The sequence below is a fragment of the Narcine bancroftii genome, chromosome 2 (assembly GCF_036971445.1).
Source record: "Narcine bancroftii isolate sNarBan1 chromosome 2, sNarBan1.hap1, whole genome shotgun sequence".
NCBI lineage: Eukaryota > Metazoa > Chordata > Chondrichthyes > Torpediniformes > Narcinidae > Narcine > Narcine bancroftii.
Window position 1 is genome coordinate 179,065,819 of NC_091470.1, and position 17,874 is coordinate 179,083,692.

A 17,874-nucleotide genomic window follows, 5' to 3' on the forward strand; every position below is an offset into this window, starting at 1 on the left:
ACCTAAGTATAAGCCATAACCACATTGAATGGCGGAGCAAGATCATCGGGCCCAATGGCCGCCTCCTGATCCTATTTCCCATGTTCTTCTAATGCATTTCTTGAGGATAGGGTCACTCAGACAGCTTATACATTTCTATAAATAAGCTCTTTGCCAAACCAGTTATGAAACAAAATCCCTCAGTGGTTGGAGTAGCAGTTAGCACCACGACTTTACAGCACCAGTGATCGGGATCAGGCTTCGAATCCCATGCTGTCTGTGAGGAGTTTGTGGGTTTTCCCCTGAGGCTCTGGTTTCCTCCCACCATTCAAAATGTACCAGGACTTGTAGGTTAATTGGGTGTAATTGGACTAAAATGGCATGTTATGGCGCCGAATGTCTAATTTTTCAATATTTAAATTGAAATATGCGTGTTTGTGTGTCTATGCATGTCAGGTGTGTGTGTGTGTGTGTGTGTGTGTGTGTGTGTGTGTGTGTTTGTGTGTGTGTATGTCTGTGTATCGGTGTGTGTGTGTGTGAGTGTGTGTGTATGAGTGTGTGTGTGTGTGTGTGTGTTGGGTTGTGTGTGCAGATGCGTTTTGGTGTGTGTGTGAGAGAGTGTGTGTGTCTTTTTGTGTGCGTGTATGCATGTGTGTGTGTTTGTGTTTTTGTATGTGTGTTGTGTGTGAGTGTATGTGTGTGTGCATGTGTGCGTGAGCGTGTGTGTGCGTGTGTTTGTGTTTTGGTATTTAGGTGTGTCTGTGTGTGCACGTGTTTGTGAGTGTGCGCATGCGCATTTGTGTGAGTGTGTGCGTGTCTGTGTGTGTGATTGTGCTTTCTTATGTATGTGTGTGTTTTGGTGTGTGTGCATGTGTCTGTGTGTTTGTAGTTTGGTATGTGTATGCGAGTATGTGTGCACGTGGGCGTGTGTATGTGTGTGTGTGTTATGGTGTGTGTGTGCAAGTGTTTGTGTCCAATTGTGCACATGTCTGTGATGTGCTTGTGTGCACACATGTGTGTGTGAGTGTGTGTTTGTGTTTTGGTAAGTATGTGTGTTTGTGTGTCTGTGTGTTTGTGTGTCTGTGTGTTTGTGTGTGTGTGTATTTGCAGTTTGGTATCTGTGTATGTATGTGTATGTGTGTGCACATGTGTGCATGTGTGGTTGTGCGTGTGTGCGCACATTTTTATGTATGTGTGTTTTGAAGTGTGTGTGTTAGTGTTTTGGTATGTATTTGTGTGAGTGTGTGTGTGTGTGAGTGGGTGTGTGTGTGTTTGTGTTTTGGTGTGTGTGCGTGTCTGTGTGTTTGTGTTTTGGTATGTGTATTTGTGTGAGTGTGTGTGTGTGTTTGTGATTTGGTATGTATGTGTTTGTATGTGTGTCTGTGTGTGCGTGTGAGTGGGTGTGTGCAAGTGTGTGTGTGAGTGTATGGTTTGTGTGTATGTGAGGGCGTGTGTGTGCGTTTAAATGTGTGTGTGAAAGTGTATATGTATGTATGTTTGTGAGTGTTTTTGTGTGTGTTCGTTTGTGTTTTTGTATGTGTGTGTGAGTGTTCGTGTGTGCCCGCGTGCGTGCGTGAATGTATGTGTGTTTCAGTCTGTTTGTGTGTGTGTGCGTGGGTGTGTGAGAGTGAGAGTGAGTGTGAGAGTGTGAGAGTGTGAGAGTGTGAGAGTGTGAGAGTGTGAGAGAGTGAGAGAGTGAGAGTGTGAGAGTGTGAGAGTGTGTGAGTGAGTTTGTTTGTTTTGGTGTGTGTGAGTGAGTGAGTGAGTTTGTTTGTTTTGGTGTGTGTGTGTGAGTGAGTGAGTTTGTTTTGGTGTGTGTGTGAGTGCATGAATGTGTGCGTGTGTGTGTGTTTGTGTGTGTTGGTGTGTGTGTGCATGTGTCTGTCTGTTTGTGTTTTGGTATGTGTATTTGTGTGTGTCTGTGTTTGCGTTTTGGTATGTATGTGTTTGTATGTGTGTCTGTGTGTGCGTTTTATTGGGTGTGTGCACTTGTGTGTGTGTGAGTGTATGTTTGTTTGTGTGTTTGTGTGTGTCTGTGTGTGAGAGTGTGTGTATGTGAGGGCGTGTGTGTGCGTTTAAATGAGTATGTGTGTGTGAGAGTGTATATGTGTGCATGTTTGTGTGTGTGTGTGCATGTGTGTGAATGTGTGTGCATGTGGGTGTTTGTGTGAGTGCGTTTGTGTTTTGGTATTTGTGTGTGTGTGTGTGTGCACGCGTGCTTGCGAGAATTTATGTGTGTGAGTGAGTTTGTGTGTGTATTTGTGTTTTGCTATGTGTATGTGTGTGTGAGTTTATGTTTGTGTGTGTTTGTGTGCGTGTGGATGTGAGAGTGTATGTGTGTGTGTGTGTTTGCATATGCATGTGTGTGTGTGAATGTGTCTAGGTGTGTGTGTGTGCATGTGCGAGTGTCTGCGATTTTGTGCATGTGTGTGTTTTGGTGAGTGTGCATGTGTGTGTTTGTGTTTTGGAATGTGTATATGTGTGTGCACGTATGTGTGAGATTGTGTGTATGCTTGTGTGTGTGCACGTGTGTGCATGTGTGTCTGTGTCTGTTTGTGTTTTGGTATGTATGTATGCATGTGTGTCCGTAAGTGCACGTGTGTGTGCGTGGGGCGCGTGGGGGCGCGTGGGGGCGCGTGGGGGCGCGTGGGGGCGCGTGGGGGCGCGTGGGGGCGCGTTGGCACGCGTTGGTGTGCGAGTGCGCGTTGGCACGCGTTGGTGTGTGTGTGCACGTTGGTGCGCATTGGTGTGTGTGTGTGCGTGTGTGCGTGTGTGCGTTGGTGTGTGTGTGTGCGTTCATGCGTGTGTGTGTTTTGGTGTGTGTGTACATGTGACTGTGTGTTTGTGTTTTGGTATGTGTATTTGGGTTAGTGTGTGTGTGAGAGAGTGTGTGTGTTTGTGTTTTGATATGTATGTGTTTGTATGTGTGTCCGTGTGTGGACGTGTGTATGAGTGTGTGCACACGCGCATTTGTGTGAGAGTGTGTGTGCATGTCTGTGTGTGTTTATTGTTTGGTGTGTGTGTGTGTTTGTGTTTGTGTGTGTCTATGTGTGTGTTTGTGTGTGTGTATGCATGAGTCTGTGTGTTTGTAGTTTGTTATGTAAATGTGTGTACGTGTGCACATGTGTGTGAGTGTGTGTGAGAGAGTGTGTGTGCCTGTGTTTGCACACGTGTGTGCGTGAGTGTGTGTGTGCATGTCTGTGTGTATGTTTGTGTTTTGGTATGTATGTGTATGTATGTGTGTCTGTGTTTGCACGTGGGTGCATTTGTGTGTGTGTGTGTTTTGGTGCGTGTGAGCATGTGTCTATGTGTTTGCGTATTGGTATGTGTATTTGTGTGAAAGTGTGTGTGTGTGTGTTTTGGTATGTGTGTGTGTTTTGGTATGTGTGTGTTTGTGAGAGAGTGAGTGTGTGTATGAGTGTTTGTGTGTGTGCGTGTGTTAGTGTATGTGTGTGAGAGTGTGTATGTGTGTGAGTTTGTGTTTTGGTATGTGTGAGTGTGTGTGTGAATGTTTGTATGTGTGTACGTGAGTGTGTGTGTGTGTGCGTGTCTGTGTGTTTGTGTTTTGGTATTTATGTGTGTCTGTGTGTTTGTGTTTTGGTATTTATGTGTGTCTGTGTGTGCACGTGTGTGAGAGTGTACGCGTGTGCATTTGTGTGAGTGTGTTTGTATGTGTGTGTGTGTGTGATTGTGCTTTCTTATGTGTGTGTGCATGTGTCTGTGTGTTTGTAGTTTGGTATGTGTATGCGAGTATGTGTGCACGTGTGTGTGTGGTATGGTGTGTGTGTGCATGTGTCTGTGTCTGTTTGTGCACATGTGTGTGATGTACGTGTGCTCTCATTTGTGTGAGAGTGTGTGTGCATGTCTGTGTATGTGTTTGTGGTTTGATATGTGTGTGTGTGTTTTGGTGTGTGTGAATGTGTCTGAGTGTTTGTGTTTTGGTATGTGTATGTTTGTGTGAGTGTGTGTGTGTGATGGTGTGTGTGTGCATGTGTCTGTGTGTTTGTGTTTTGCTATGTGTATTTGTGTGAGTCTGTGTTTGTTTGTGTTTTGGTATGTATGTGTTTGTATGTGTGTCTGTGTGTGCGTTTGATTGGTTGTGTGCACTTGTGTGTGTGTGTGTGAGTGTATGTTTCTTTGTGTATATGTGAGTGTCTGTGTGTGAGAGTGTGTGTATGTGAGGGCGTGTGTGTGCGCTTAAATGAGTATGTGTGTGAGAGTGTATATATGTGCATGTTTGTGTGTGTGTGTGCATGTGTGTGCGGTACCGGATGTAGCACGGATGGCAGTCTCTTCAATCTGAGGCGCCTGCAAGCTCACACCAGGACACAAGAGAAACTTGTCCGTGAACTACTCTTTGCAGATGATGCCGCTTTAGTTGCCCATTCAGAGCCAGCTCTTCAGCGCTTGAAGTCCTGCTTTGCGGAAACTGCCAAAATGTTTGGCCTGGAAGTCAGCCTGAAGAAAACTGAGGTCCTCCATCAGCCAGCTCCCCACCATGACTACCAGCCCCCCCACATCTCCATCGGGCACACAAAACTCAAAACGGTCAACCAGTTTACCTATCTCGGCTGCACCATTTCATCAGATGCAAGGATCGACAACGAGATAGACAACAGACTCGCCAAGGCAAATAGCGCCTTTGGAAGACTACACAAAAGAGTCTGGAAAAACAACCAACTGAAAAACCTCACAAAGATAAGCGTATACAGAGCCGTTGTCATACCCACACTGCTGTTCGGCTCTGAATCATGGGTCCTCTACCGGCATCACCTACGGCTCCTAGAACGCTTCCACCAGCGTTGTCTCCGCTCCATCCTCAACATCCATTGGAGCGCTTTCATTCCTAACGTCGAAGTACTCGAGATGGCAGAGGTCGACCGCATTGAGTCCACGCTGCTGAAGATCCAGCTGCGCTGGGTGGGTCACGTCTCCAGAATGGAGGACCATCGCCTTCCCAAGATCGTGTTATATGGCGAGCTCTCCACTGGCCACCGTGACAGACGTGCACCAAAGAAAAGGTACAAGGACTGCCTAAAGAAATCTCTTGGTGCCTGCCACATTGACCACCGCCAGTGGGCTGATATCGCCTCAAACCGTGCATCTTGGCACCTCACGTGCATCTTGGCACCTCACAGTTTGGCGGGCAGCAACCTCCTTTGAAGAAGACCGCAGAGCCCACCTCACTGACAAAAGGCAAAGGAGGAAAAACCCAACACCCAACCCCAACCAACCAATTTTCCCCTGCAGCTGCTGCAACCATGTCTGCCTGTCCCGCATAGGACTTGTCAGCCACAAACGAGCCTGCAGCTGACGTGGACTTTTACCCCCTCCATAAATCTTCGTCCGCGAAGCTAAGCCAAAGAAAGAAAAGAAGTTGCATGTGTATGCATGTGGGTGTTTGTGAGTGGCGTTTGTGTTTTGGTACGTGTGTGCTTGTGTGCATGCGTGCTTGCGTGAGTGTATGTGTGTGAGTGAGTTTGTGTGTGTGCTTGTGTTTTGCTATGTGTATGTGTGAGTGAGTGTATGTTTGTGTGTGAGTGTGTGTGTGTTTGTGTGCATGTGCATGTGAGAGTGTATGTGTGTGCGTGTGTGTGCATATGCATGTGTGTGAATGTGTCTAGGTGTGTGTGTGTATGTGCATGTGTATGCGGGTTTGTGCATGTGTGTGTTTTGGTGAGTGTGCATTTGTGTGTTTGTGTTTTGGAATGTGTATACGTGTGTGTACGTATGTGTGAGATTGTGTGTATGCTTGTGTTTGTGCACGAGTGTGCAGGCTTGTGTGTATGCTTGTGTTTGCGCATGAGTGTGTGAGCGTGTGTGTGTCTGTGTGTGTGTTTGTCCACTGGTTAGTGTGTGTGTGTGTGTGTGTGTGTGTGTGTGTGTGTTTTTGGTGTGTGTGTGTACATGTGTCTGTGTGTTTGTGTTTTGGTATGTATGTGTTTGTATGTGTGTCTGTGTGTGGACGTGCGTGTGAGTGTGTGCACATGTGCATTTGTGTGAGAGTGTTTGTGCATGTCTGTGTGTGTTTATGGTTTGGTGTGTGTGTGTTTCTGTGTCTGTGTGAGTTTGTGTGTGTGCATGTGTCTTTGTGTTTGTAGTTTGTTATTGAATGTGTGTACGTGTGCACGTGTGTGTGAGTGTGTGTGCCTGTGTTTGCGCACATGTGTGTGTGAGTATTTGTTCGCGTGTCTGTGTGTATGTTTGTGTTTTGGTATGTATGTGTATGTATGTGTGTCTGTGTGTGCACGTGGGTGCATTTGTGTGTGGGTGTTTTGGTGCGTGTGTGCATGTGTCTGTGTGTTTGTGTTTTGTTATGTGTATGTTTGTGTGAGTGTGTGATGGTATGTGTATTTGTGTGAAAATGTGTGTGTGTGTTTTGGTATTTATGTGTTTGTATGTGTGTCTGTGAGTGCACGTGTGCGTGAGTGTTGGCACACGTGCGTTTCTGTGAATGTGTGTGTGCGTGTCTGTATGTGTTTGTGGTTTGGTATGTGTGTGTGTCTTTGTGAATGTTTTTATGTGCGTGAGTGTGTGTGTGTGTCCGTGTCTGTGAGTGTTTGTGTTTTGGTATTTATGTGTGACTGTGTGCACGTGTGTGTGAGTGTGCGCATGTGCATTTGTGTGAGTGTGTGTGCATGTCTGTGTGTGTGATTGTGCTTTCTTATGTGTGTGCGCATGTGTATGTGTGTTTGTAGTTTGGTATGTGTATGCGAGTATGTGTGCACGTGTGTGTGTGTGTGTGTTTTATGGTGTGTGTGTGCATGTGTCTTTGTCTGTTTGTGCACATGTGTGTGATGTCCGTGTGCGCACATTTGTGTGAGAGTGTGTGTGCATGTCTGTGTATGTGTTTGTGGTTTGATGTGTGTGTGTGTGTGTGTGTGTGTGTGTGTGTGTGTGTGTGTGTGTGTGTGTGTGTGTGTGTGTGTGTGTGTGTGCATGTGTCTGTGTGTTTGTCTTTTGGTATGTGTATTTGTGTGTGTCTGTGTGTGTATTTGTGTTTTGCTATGTGTATGTGTGAGTGAGTGTATGTTTGTGTGTGAGTGTGTGTGTTTGTGTGCGTGTGCATGTGAGAGTGTATGTTTGTGCGTGTGTGTGCATATACATGTGTGTGTGAATGTGTCTAGGTGTGTGTGTGCATGTGTGAGTGTCTGTGGGTTTGTGCATGTGTGTGTTTTGGTGAGTGTGCATGTGTGTGTTTGTGTTTTGGAATGTATATATGTGTGTGTACGTATGTGTGAGATTGTGTGTATGCCTGTGTTTGCACACGAGTGTGCATGCTTGTCTGTGTGTGTTTGTTTTGGTATGTATGTCTATGTATGTGTGTTCGTGAGTGCACGTGTGTGTGAGTGTGTGTGTCTGTGTGTGTTTATGTACTGGTATGTGTGTGTGTGTGCGTTCGCGTGTGTGTGAGTTTTGTTGTGTGTGTACGTGTGTCTGTGTGTTTGTGTTTTGGTATGTGTATTTGTGTGAGTGTGTGTGAGAGAGTGTGTGCGTGTTTGTGTTTTGATATGTATGTGTTTGTATGTGTGTCCGTGTGTGGACGTGTGTGAGTGTGTGCACACGCGCATTTGTGTGAGAGTTAGTGTGCATGTCTGTGTGTTTATGGTTTGGTGTGTGTGTGTGTGTGTGTGTTTGTCTGTGTCTGTGTGTGTGTTTGTGTGTGTGTGTGTGCATGTGTCTGTGTGTTTGTAGTTTGTTATGTGAATGTGTGTACGTGTGCACGTGTGTGTGTGTGTGTGTGTGTTGGTGCGTGTGTGTATGTGTCTGTGTTTGCGTATTGGTATGTATTTGTGTGAAAATGTGTGTGTGTGTGTGTTTTGGTATTTATGTGTTTGTATGTGTGTCTTTGTCTGCACGTGTGTGTGAGTGTTGGCACACGTGCGTTTCTGTGAATGTGTGTGTGCGTGTCTGTGTATGTGTTTGTGGTTTGGTATGTGTGTGTTTTGATGTGTGCGTGTGTGTTTTGGTGTGTGCGTGCATGTGTTTTGGTATGTATGTGTGTGTGTCTGTGTGTGTATGAGTGTGTGTGAGTGTGTGTGTTTGTCTGTGTGTGTGCGTGCGCGTGTGTGTGTTTTGGTGTGTGTGTGTGGGTGTGTGTGTTGGTATGTGTGTGTGCGTGTGTTTTGGTGTGTGTGTACATGTGACTGTGTGTTTGTGTTTTGGTATGTGTATTTGTGTGAGTGTGTATGTGAGAGAGTGTGTGTGTGAGAGAGTGTGTGTTTGTGTTTTGATATGTATGTGTTTGTATGTGTGTCAGTGTGTGGACGTGTGTGTGAGTGTGTGCACACGCGCATTTGTGTGAGAGTGTGTGTGCATGTCTGTATGTGTTTATGGTTTGGTGTGTGTGTGTCTTTGTGTTTGTCTGTGTCTATGTGTGTGTTTGTGTGTGTGTATGCATGTGCCTGTGTGTTTGTAGTTTGTTATGTGAATGTGTGTACGTGTGCACATTTTTGTGAGTCTGTGAGAGAGAGTGTGTGTGTGCCTGTGTTTGCGCACGTGTGTGCATGAGTGTGTGTGCATGTCTGTGTGTATGTTTGTGTTTGGGTATGTATGTGTATGTATGTGTGTCTGTGTTTGCACGTGGGTGCATTTGTGTGTGTGTGTGTGTTTTGGTGCGTGTGAGCATGTGTCTATGTTTTTGCGATTTGCTATGCGTATTTGTGTGAAAATGTGTGTGTGTGTGTATGTGTGTGTGTGTTTTGGTATTTATGTGTTTGTATGTGTGTCTGTGTGTGCACGTGTGTGTGAGTGTTGGCACAAGTGCATTTCTGTGAATGTGTCTGTGTATGTATTTGTGGTTTGGTATGTGTGTGTTTTGATGTGTGCGTGTGTGTTTTGGTGTGTGTGCATGTGTCTGAGTGTTCATGTTTTGGTATGTGCATGTGTTTGTGTGAGTGTCTGTGCACGTGTGTGTGATTGTCTGCGTGTTTGCGTGTGTTTCTGTGTGTGTGTGTTTGTGTTTTGGTATGTGTGTGTTTGTGTGAGAGTAAGTGTGTGTATGAGTGTGTGTGTGTTTGTGTGTGTGAGTGTGCGTGTGTGTGCATGTGTGCGTGTGTTAGTGTATATGTGTGAGAGAGCGTATGTGTGTGAGTTTGTGTTTTGGTATGTGTGTGTGAGTGTGTGTCTTTGTGTGTGAATGTTTGTATGTGTGTGCGTGAGTGTGTGTGTGTGTGCGTGTCTGTGTGTGTTTGTGTTTTGGTATATATGTGTGTCTGTGAGTGCACGTGTGTGTGAGTGTGCACGTGCGCATTTGTGTGAATGTGTGTGCGTGTCTGTGTGTGTGATTGTGCTTTCTTGTGTGTGTGTGTGTGTTTTGGTGTGTGTGCATGTGTGTGAGTTTGTAATTTGGTATGTGTATGCGAGTATGTTTGCACGTGTGTGTGTGTTATGGTGTGTGTGTGCATGTGTCTGTGTCCGTTTGTGCACATGTGTGTGATGTGCATATGTGCACATTTGTGTGAGAGTGTGTGTGCATGTTTGTGTATGTGTTTGTGGTTTGATATGTGTGTGTGTGTTTTGGTGTGTGCATGTGTCTGAGTGTTTGTGTTTTGGTATGTGATTGTGTGTGTGAGTGTGTGAGTGTGTGTGTGTGTGATGGTGTGTGTGTGCATGTCTGTGTGTTTGTGTTTTGCTATGTGTATTTGTGTGAGTCTGTGTTTGTTTGTGTTTTAGTATGTATGTGTTTGTATGTGTGTCTGTGTGTGCGTTTGATTGGGTGTGTGCACTTGTGTGTGTGTGAGTGTATGTTTGTGTGTATGTGAGTGTCTGTGTGTGAGAGAGTGTGTATGTGAGGGCGTGTGTGTGCGTTTAAATGAGTATGTGTGTGAGAGTGTATATGTGTGCATGTTTGTGTGTGTGTATGCATGTGTGTGCATGTGGGTGTTTGTGTGTGTGCATTTGTTTTTCAGTATGTGTGTGTGAGTGTGTGTGTGCACGCGTGCTTGTGTGAGTTTATGTGTGTGAGTGAGTTTGTGTGTGTATTTGTGTTTTGCTATGTATATGTGTGAGTGTGTGTGTGTTTGTGTGTGAGTGTGTGTGTGTTTCTGTGCGTGTGCATGTGAGAGTGTATGAGTGTGCGTGTTTGTGCATATGCATGTGTGTGTGTGAATGTGTCTAGGTGTGTGTGTGCATGTGCGAGTGTCTGCGAGTTTGTGCATGTGTGTGTTTTGGTGAGTGTGCATGTGTGTGTTTGTGTTTTGGAATGTGTATATGTGTGTGTACGTATGTGTGAGATTGTTTGTATGCTTGTGTATGCGCACGTGTGTACATGCGTGTCTGTGTGTGTTTGTGTTTTGTTATGTATGTCTATGTATGTGTGTCCGTGAGTGCACGTGTGTGTGAGTGTGTGTGCGTGCTTGTGTGCGCACATGTGTGCGTGAGTGTGTGTTTGCCTGTGTGTGTGTGTGCGTGCGCGTGTGTGTTTTGGTGTGTGTGTACATGTGTCTGTGTGTTTGTTTTTTGGTATGTGCATTTGTGTGTGTGAGTGTGTGTGAGAGAGAGTGTGTGCGTGTTTGTGTTTTGATATGTATGTGTTTGTATGTGTGTCCGTGTGTGGATGTGTGTGTGAGTGTGTGCACACGCGCATTTGTGTGAGAGTGTGTGTGCATGTCTGTGTGTTTATGGTTTGGTGTGTGTGTGTGTTTGTGTTTGTCTGTGTCTGTGTGTGTTTGTGTGTGTGTTCACGTGTCTGTGTGTTATTAGTTTGTTATGTGAATGTGTGTACGTGTGCACATGTGTGTGAGTGTGTATGAGAGTGTGTGTGTGCCTGTGTTTGCACGCGTGTGTGCGTGAGTATGTGTGTGCGTGTCTGTGTATGTTTGTGTTTTGGTATGTATGTGTATGTATGTGTGTCTGTGTGTGCACGTGGGTGGGTTTGTGTGTGTTGTGGTGTGTGTGTCTATGTGTTTACGTATTGGTATGTGTATTTGTGTGAAAATGTGTGTGTGTGTTTGTGTTTTGGTATTTATGTGTTTGTATGTGTGTCTGTGTGTCTGTGTGTGCACGTGTGTGTGTGTGAGTGTTGGCACACGTGTGTTTCTGTGAATGTGTGTGTGCGTGTCTGCGTATGTGTTCGTGTTTTGGTTTGTGTATGTGTTTGTGTGAGTGTGTGTGCACGTGTGTGTGATTGTCTGCGTGTTTGTGTGTGTTTGTGTTTTGGTATGTGTTTGTTTGTGAGAGAGTGAGTGTGTGTGTGAGAGTGAGTGTGTGTGTGAGCATGTGTGTGCACGTGTGCGTGTGTGAGAGTGTGTATGTGTGTCAGTTTGTGTTTTGGTATGTGTGTGTGAGTGTGTGTCTTTGTGAATGTTTGTATGTGTGTGCGTGAGTGTGTGTGTGCGTGTCTGTGTGTGTTTGTGTTTTGGTATTTATGTGTGTCTGTGTGTGCACGTGTGTGTGAGTGTGCGCGTGCGCATTTGTGTAAGTGTGTGTGCGTGTCTGTGTGTGTGATTGTGCTTTCTTATGTGTGTGAGTGTGTGTTTTGGTGTGTGTGCATGGGTCTGTGTGTTTGTAGTTTGGTATGTGTATGTGAGTATGTGTGCACCTGTGTGTGTGTGTGTATGTGTGTGTGCATATGTGCATATTTGTGTGAGTGTATGTGTATGTATGCATATGCGTGAGTGTGTGTGAAAGTGTGAGTGCGTGTGTGTGCGAGTGTTTGTTTGCATGTGTGTGTGAGTGTATGCATGTGTGTGTGTCTGTGTGTGGGTGTGTGGGTGAGTGTGTGTGTTTAGTGTGTGTATTTGTGTGATCGTGTTTTGGTATGTGTGTGTGTGTGAGAGAGAGAGAGAGTGTGTGTGTGTGCATATGTGCATGTATATGTGATTGTTTTGATGTGCGAGTGTTCATGTGTGTGTTTATGTTTAGGTGTGTGTGTTCGTGTGAGGGCGTGTGGGTGTATGAGCGTGTGTGTATGTGCACGTGTGTGTGTTTGTTTTATATGTGTAGGTGTGTGTGAGTGTATGTGTGTGCATGTGTGTTTGCGCATATGATTGTGTGCATGTATGTGTGTGAGCATTTGTGTGTTTTTATGTGTGTGTGTACATGTGTATGTGTTTGTGTTTTGGTATGTGTTTGTGTGCACACGTGTGTGTGTGTGCATATGCATGTGTATGTATGTGAGTGTGTGTGTATGTGATTGTGTGTACTTGTGTGTGTGCTTATGTGTATGTGTATTTGTGTTTTGGTGTGAATGTGTGAGTAGGTGTGCGTGCATGTGCGTGTTTGTGTTTTGGTATTTGTGTGAGTGTACGTGGTTGTGCGTACTTGTGTGTGTGCACGTGTGTGTGTTTGTGTTTTGGTGTGTGAATGTGTGTGTGCGTGTGTGAGTGTGTTTATGGTTTTATGTGTGTCCGTGTGTTTGTGTGTTTTGATGTGTGTGTGCATTACTGTGTGTTTGTGTTTTGGTATGTGAATGTGTTTGTGTGAGTGTGTTTGCATGTGTGTGTGATTGTGTGCATGTTTGCGTGTATTTCAGCGTGTCTGTGTGTTTTTTCTGGTATGTGTGTGTATGTATGCGTGTGCATCTGTGTCTGTGAGTGTGTATTTGCGGTTTGGTATGTGTTATGTATGTTTGTGTGTGTTTATGTGTGTGCACATGTGTGCAGGTGTGGTTGTGTGTTTATGGTTTTGTGTGTGTGTGTGCGCGCATGTGCATGTGCATGTGTGTGTGATTGTGTGCATGTTTGCGTGTGATACAGCGTGTCTGTGTGTGTTTGTTTTGGTATGTGTCTGTATGTATGCGTGTGCTTCTGTGTCTGTGAGTGTGTATTTGCGGTTTGGTATTTGTGTATGTATATTTATGTGTGTGTTTATGTGTGCACATGTGTGCGTCTGTGGTTGTGCGTGCACGAGCACATGTATATATATGTGTGTGTGTTTTGATGTGTGTGTGTTTGTGTTTTGGTATGTGTGTGAGTGTGCGTGTGTGCATGCATGCATTCGTGAATGTATGGTTGTGTGTGTTTGTGTGTGAGTTTGTGTTTTGGTATGTGTGTGTGTGTGTGTGAGTGTGTGTGAGTGTGTGTGAGTGTGTGTGAGTGTGTGTGAGTGTGTGTGTGTGTGTGCGTGTGTGTGCATGTGTGCATTCGTGAGTGTGTGTGTGTGTTTGTGTGTGAGTTTGTGTTTTGGTATGTGTATGTGTGTGTGTCTGTGTGTGTATGTGTGTGTGTGTGTGAGTGCATGTGTCTGTGTGTTTGTGTTTCGGTATGTGTATTTGTGTGAGTGTGTGTGGTGTTTGTGTTTGGTATGTGTGTGTGAGTGTGCGTGTGTGCATGCGTGCATTCATGAATGTATGTGTGTGTGTTTGTGTGTGAGTTTGTGAGTGCATGTGTCTGTGTGTTTGTGTTTCGGTATGTGTATGTGTGTGAGTGTGTGTGTCTGTGTGTGTGTGTGTGAGTGCATGTGTCTGTATGTTTGTGTTTCGGTATGTGTATTTGTGTGAGTGTGTGTGTGTTTTGGTATGTATGTGTTTGTATGTGTGTCTGTGTGTGCGTGTGAGTGGGTGTGTGCAAGTGTGTGTGTGAATGTATGTTTGTTTGTGTGTTTGTGAGTGTCTGTGTGTGAGAGTGTGTGTATGTGAGGGCGTGTGTGTGCATTAAATGTGTATGTGTGTGTGAGGGTGTGTTTGTGTGTGTGCGTTTGTGTTTTGGTGTGTGTGTGTGCATGCGTGCGTGCGTGAGTGTATGTGTGTGTACGCGTATGTGCATGTGAATATGTATGTGTGAGTTTGTGTGTTGGTATATGTGTGTGTGAGTGTGTGTGGCTGTGTGAGTGTGCGTGTGTGCATGCGTGTAATCGTGAATGTGTGTGTGTTTGTCTGTGAGTTTGTGTTTTGGTATGTGTGTGAGTGTGTGTGTGTCTGTGTGTGTGTGTGTGTTTGTGTATTTGTGTGTGTGTGTTGGTGTGTGAGTGCATGTGTCTGTGTGTTTGTGGTTTGGTATGTGTATTTGTGTGAGTGTGTGTGTGTTTGTGTTTTGGTTTGTATGTGTGTCTGTGTGTGCGTGTGAGTGGGTGCGTGCACGTGTTTGTGTGAATGTATGTTTATTTGTGTGTATGTGAGTGTCTGTGTGTGAGAGTGTGTGTATGTGAGGGCGTGTGTGTGTGCGTTAAATGTGTATATGTGTGTGAGGGTGTATATTTGTGTATGTTTGTGTGTGTGTATGCATGTGTGTGCATGTGTGAGGGTGTGTTTGTGTATGTGCGTTTGTGTTTTGTTGTGTGTGTGCAAGCGTGCGTGCGTGAGTGTATGCATGTGTGCTTGTGAATGTGTATGTGAGTGTGAGTGTGTTTGTGTGTGAGTTTGTGTGTTGGTATATGTATGTGTGTGTGAGTGTATGTTTGTGTGTGTGAGTGTGTGAGATTGTTTGCGTGTGCATGTGAGTGTGTATAAGTGTGTGTGCATATGCATGTGTGTATGATTTTGTCTAAGTGTGTGGTGCGTGTGTGTTTGTGTGTGAGTTTGTGCATGTGTGTGTTTTGTTGAGTGTGCACGTGTACGTTTGTGTTTTGGTATGTGTATATGTGTATGTACGTGTGTGTGAGAGTGTGTGTATGCTTCTGTGTTCGTGTGTGTCTGTGTTTTGTGTTTTGGTATGTATGTGTATGTATGTGTGTCCGTGAGTTCAGGTGTGTGTGTGAGTGTGTGTGTCTGTGTGTGTGTGTGTGTGTGTGTGTGTGTGTGTGTGAGTGTATGTTTGTTTGCGTGTATGTGAGTGTCTGTGTGTGAGAGTGTGTGCATGTGAGGGCGTGTGTGTGCGTTTAAATATGTATGTGTGTGTCAGAGTGTATATGTGTTTATGTTTGTGTGTGTGTGTATGCATGTGTGTGCATGTATGTGGGTGTTTTTGTGTGTGCATTTGTGTTTTGGTATATGTGTGTGAGTGTGCATGTGTGCACGCATGCGTGCGAGAATGTATGTGTGTGTGAGTCTGTTTGTGTGTGTGTGTGAGTGTGTGTGTGTACATGTGTCTGTGTGTTTGTGTTTTGGTATGTGTATTTGTGTGAGTGTGTGTGAGAGAGAGTGTGTGTGTGTTTGTGTTTTGATATATATGTGTTTGTATGTGTGTCCGTGTGTGGACGTGTGTGTGTGAGTGTGTGCACACGCGCATTTGTGTGTGAGTGTGTGTGCATGTCTGTGTGTGTTTATGGTTTGGTGTGTGTGTGTTTGTGTTTGTCTGTGTCTGTGTGTGTTTGTGTGTGTGTGTGTGTTCACGTGTCTGTGTGTTATTAGTTTGTTATGTGAATGTGTGTACGTGTGCACATGTGTGTGAGTGTGTATGAGAGTGTGTGTGTGCCTGTGTTTGCACGCGTGTGTGCGTGAGTATGTGTGTGCATGTCTGTGTATGTTTGTGTTTTGGTATGTATGTGTATGTATGTGTGTCTGTGTGTGCACGTGGGTGGGTTTGTGTGTGTTGTGGTGTGTGTGTCTATGTGTTTGCGTATTGGTATGTGTATTTGTGTGAAAATGTGTGTGTGTGTTTGTGTTTTGGTATTTATGTGTTTGTATGTGTGTCTGTGTGTGCACGTGTGTGTGAGTGTTGGCACACGTGTGTTTCTGTGAATGTGTGTGTGCGTGTCTGCGTATGTGTTCGTGTTTTGGTTTGTGTATGTGTTTGTGTGAGTGTGTGTGCACGTGTGTGTGATTGTCTGCGTGTTTGTGTGTGTTTGTGTTTTGGTATGTGTTTGTTTGTGAGAGAGTGAGTGTGTGTGTGAGAGTGATTGTGTGTGTGAGAGTGAGTGTGTGTGTGAGCATGTGTGTGTGCACGTGTGCGTGTGTGAGAGTGTGTATGTGTGACAGTTTGTGTTTTGGTATGTGTGTGTGAGTGTGTGTCTTTGTGAATGTTTGTATGTGTGCGTGAGTGTGTGTGTGCATGTCTGTGTGTGTTTGTGTTTTGGTATTTATGTGTGTCTGTGTGTGCACGTGTGTGTGAGTGTGCGCGTGCGTATTTGTGTAAGTGTGTGTGCGTGTCTGTGTGTATGATTGTGCTTTCTTATGTGTGTGAGTGTGTGTTTTGGTGTGTGTGCATGGGTCTGTGTGTTTGTAGTTTGGTATGTGTATGTGAGTATGTGTGCACCTGTGTGTGTGTGTGTGTGTGTGTGTGCATATGTGCATATTTGTGTGAGTGTATGTGTATGTATGCATATGCGTGAGTGTGTGTGAAAGTGTGAATGCGTGTGTGTGCGAGTGTTTGTTTGCATGTGTGTGTGAGTGTATGCATGTGTGTGTGTCTGTGTGTGGGTGAGTGTGTGTGTTTAGTGTGTGTATTTGTGTGATTGTGTTTTGGTATGTGTGTGTGTGTGTGTGAGAGAGAGAGAGAGAGTGTGTGTGCATATGTGCATGTATATGTGAGTGTTTTGATGTGCGTGTGTTCATGTGTGTGTTTATGTTTAGGTGTGTGTGTTCGTGTGAGGGCGTGTGGGTGTATGAGTGTGTGTGAATGTGCACGTGTGTGTGTTTGTTTTATATGTGTAGGTGTGTGTGAGTGTATGTGTGTGCATGTGTGTTTGCGCATATGATTGTGTACATGTATGTGTGTGAGCATTTGTGTGTTTTTATGTGTGTGTGTACATGTGTATGTGTTTGTGTTTTGGTATGTGTTTGTGTGCACACGTGTGTGTGTGTGCATATGCATGTGTATGTATGTGAGTGTGTGTGTATGTGAGTGTGTGTACTTGTGTGTGTGCTTGTGTGTATGTGTATTTGTGTTTTGGTGTGAATGTGTGAGTAGGTGTGCGTGCATGTGCGTGTTTGTGTTTTGGTATGTGTGTGAGTGTACGTGGTTGTGCGTACTTGTGTGTGTGCACGTGTGTGTGTTTGTGTTTTGGTGTGTGAATGTGTGTGTGCGTGTGTGAGTGTGTTTATGGTTTTATGTGTGTCCGTGTGTTTGTGTGTTTTGATGTGTGTGTGCATTACTGTGTGTTTGTGTTTTGGTATGTGAATGTGTTTGTGTGAGTGTGTTTGCATGTGTGTGTGATTGTGTGCATGTTTGTGTGTGTTTCAGCGTGTCTGTGTGTGTTTTTTCTGGTATGTGTGTGTATGTATGCGTGTGCATCTGTGTCTGAGTGTGTATTTGCGGTTTGGTATGAGTTTGTGTGTGTTTATGTGTGTGCACATGTGTGCGGGTGTGGTTGTGTGTTTATGGTTTTGTGTGTGTGTGTGTGTGCGCGCATGTGTGCGCGCATGTGTGCGCGCATGTGTGCGTGCATGTGTGTGTGATTGTGTGCATGTTTGTGTGTGATACAGCGTGTCTGTGTGTGTTTGTTTTGGTATGTGTCTGTATGTATGCGTGTGCATCTGTGTCTGTGAGTGTGTATTTGCGGTTTGGTATTTGTGTATGTATATTTATGTGTGTGTTTATGTGTGCACATGTGTGCGTGTGTGGTTGTGCGTGTGCGAACACATGTATATATGTGTGTGTATTTTGATGTGTGTGTTTGTGTTGGTATGTGTGTGAGTGTGCGTGTGTGCATGCATGCATGCGTGAATGTATGTGTGTGTGTGTTTGTGTGTGAATTTGTGTTTTGGTATGTGTATGTGTGTGAGTGTGTGTGAGTGTGTGTGTGTGCGTGTGTTGGTGTGTGTGTGCATGTGTGCATTCGTGAGTGTATGTGTGTGTGTGTTTGTGTGTGAGTTTGTGTTTTGGTATGTGTATGTGTGTGAGTGTCTGTGTGTGTATGTGTGTGTGTGTGTGTGAGTGCATGTGTCTGTGTGTTTGTGTTTCGGTATGTGTATTTGTGTGAGTGTGTGTGTGTTTGTGTTTGGTATGTGTGTGTGAGTGTGCGTGTGTGCATGCGTGCATTCATGAATGTATGTGTGTGTGTTTGTGTGTGAGTTTGTGAGTGCATGTGTCTGTGTGTTTGTGTTTCGGTATGTGTATGTGTGTGAGTGTGTGTGTG

At 44.9% G+C, this 17,874-nt stretch overlaps 2 protein-coding genes across 24 annotated transcripts in view; one reads left to right on the forward strand and one right to left on the reverse strand.

Moving 5' to 3' along the window:
- The window catches only part of LOC138754670 (myosin heavy chain, clone 203-like), a 132,387-nt gene that overhangs the window by 11,121 nt on the left and 103,392 nt on the right, over positions 1–17,874 (forward strand). The window lies entirely within an intron of this gene.
- The window catches only part of LOC138752217 (putative uncharacterized protein FLJ46204), a gene marked incomplete at its 5' end in the record, with an annotated part of 25,192 nt that continues 7,430 nt past the window's right edge, over positions 113–17,874 (reverse strand). The window contains one exon of the mRNA XM_069915204.1: positions 113–256. Coding sequence (XP_069771305.1) covers positions 113–256 — 144 coding nt within the window. The remainder of the gene's footprint in view (positions 257–17,874) is intronic.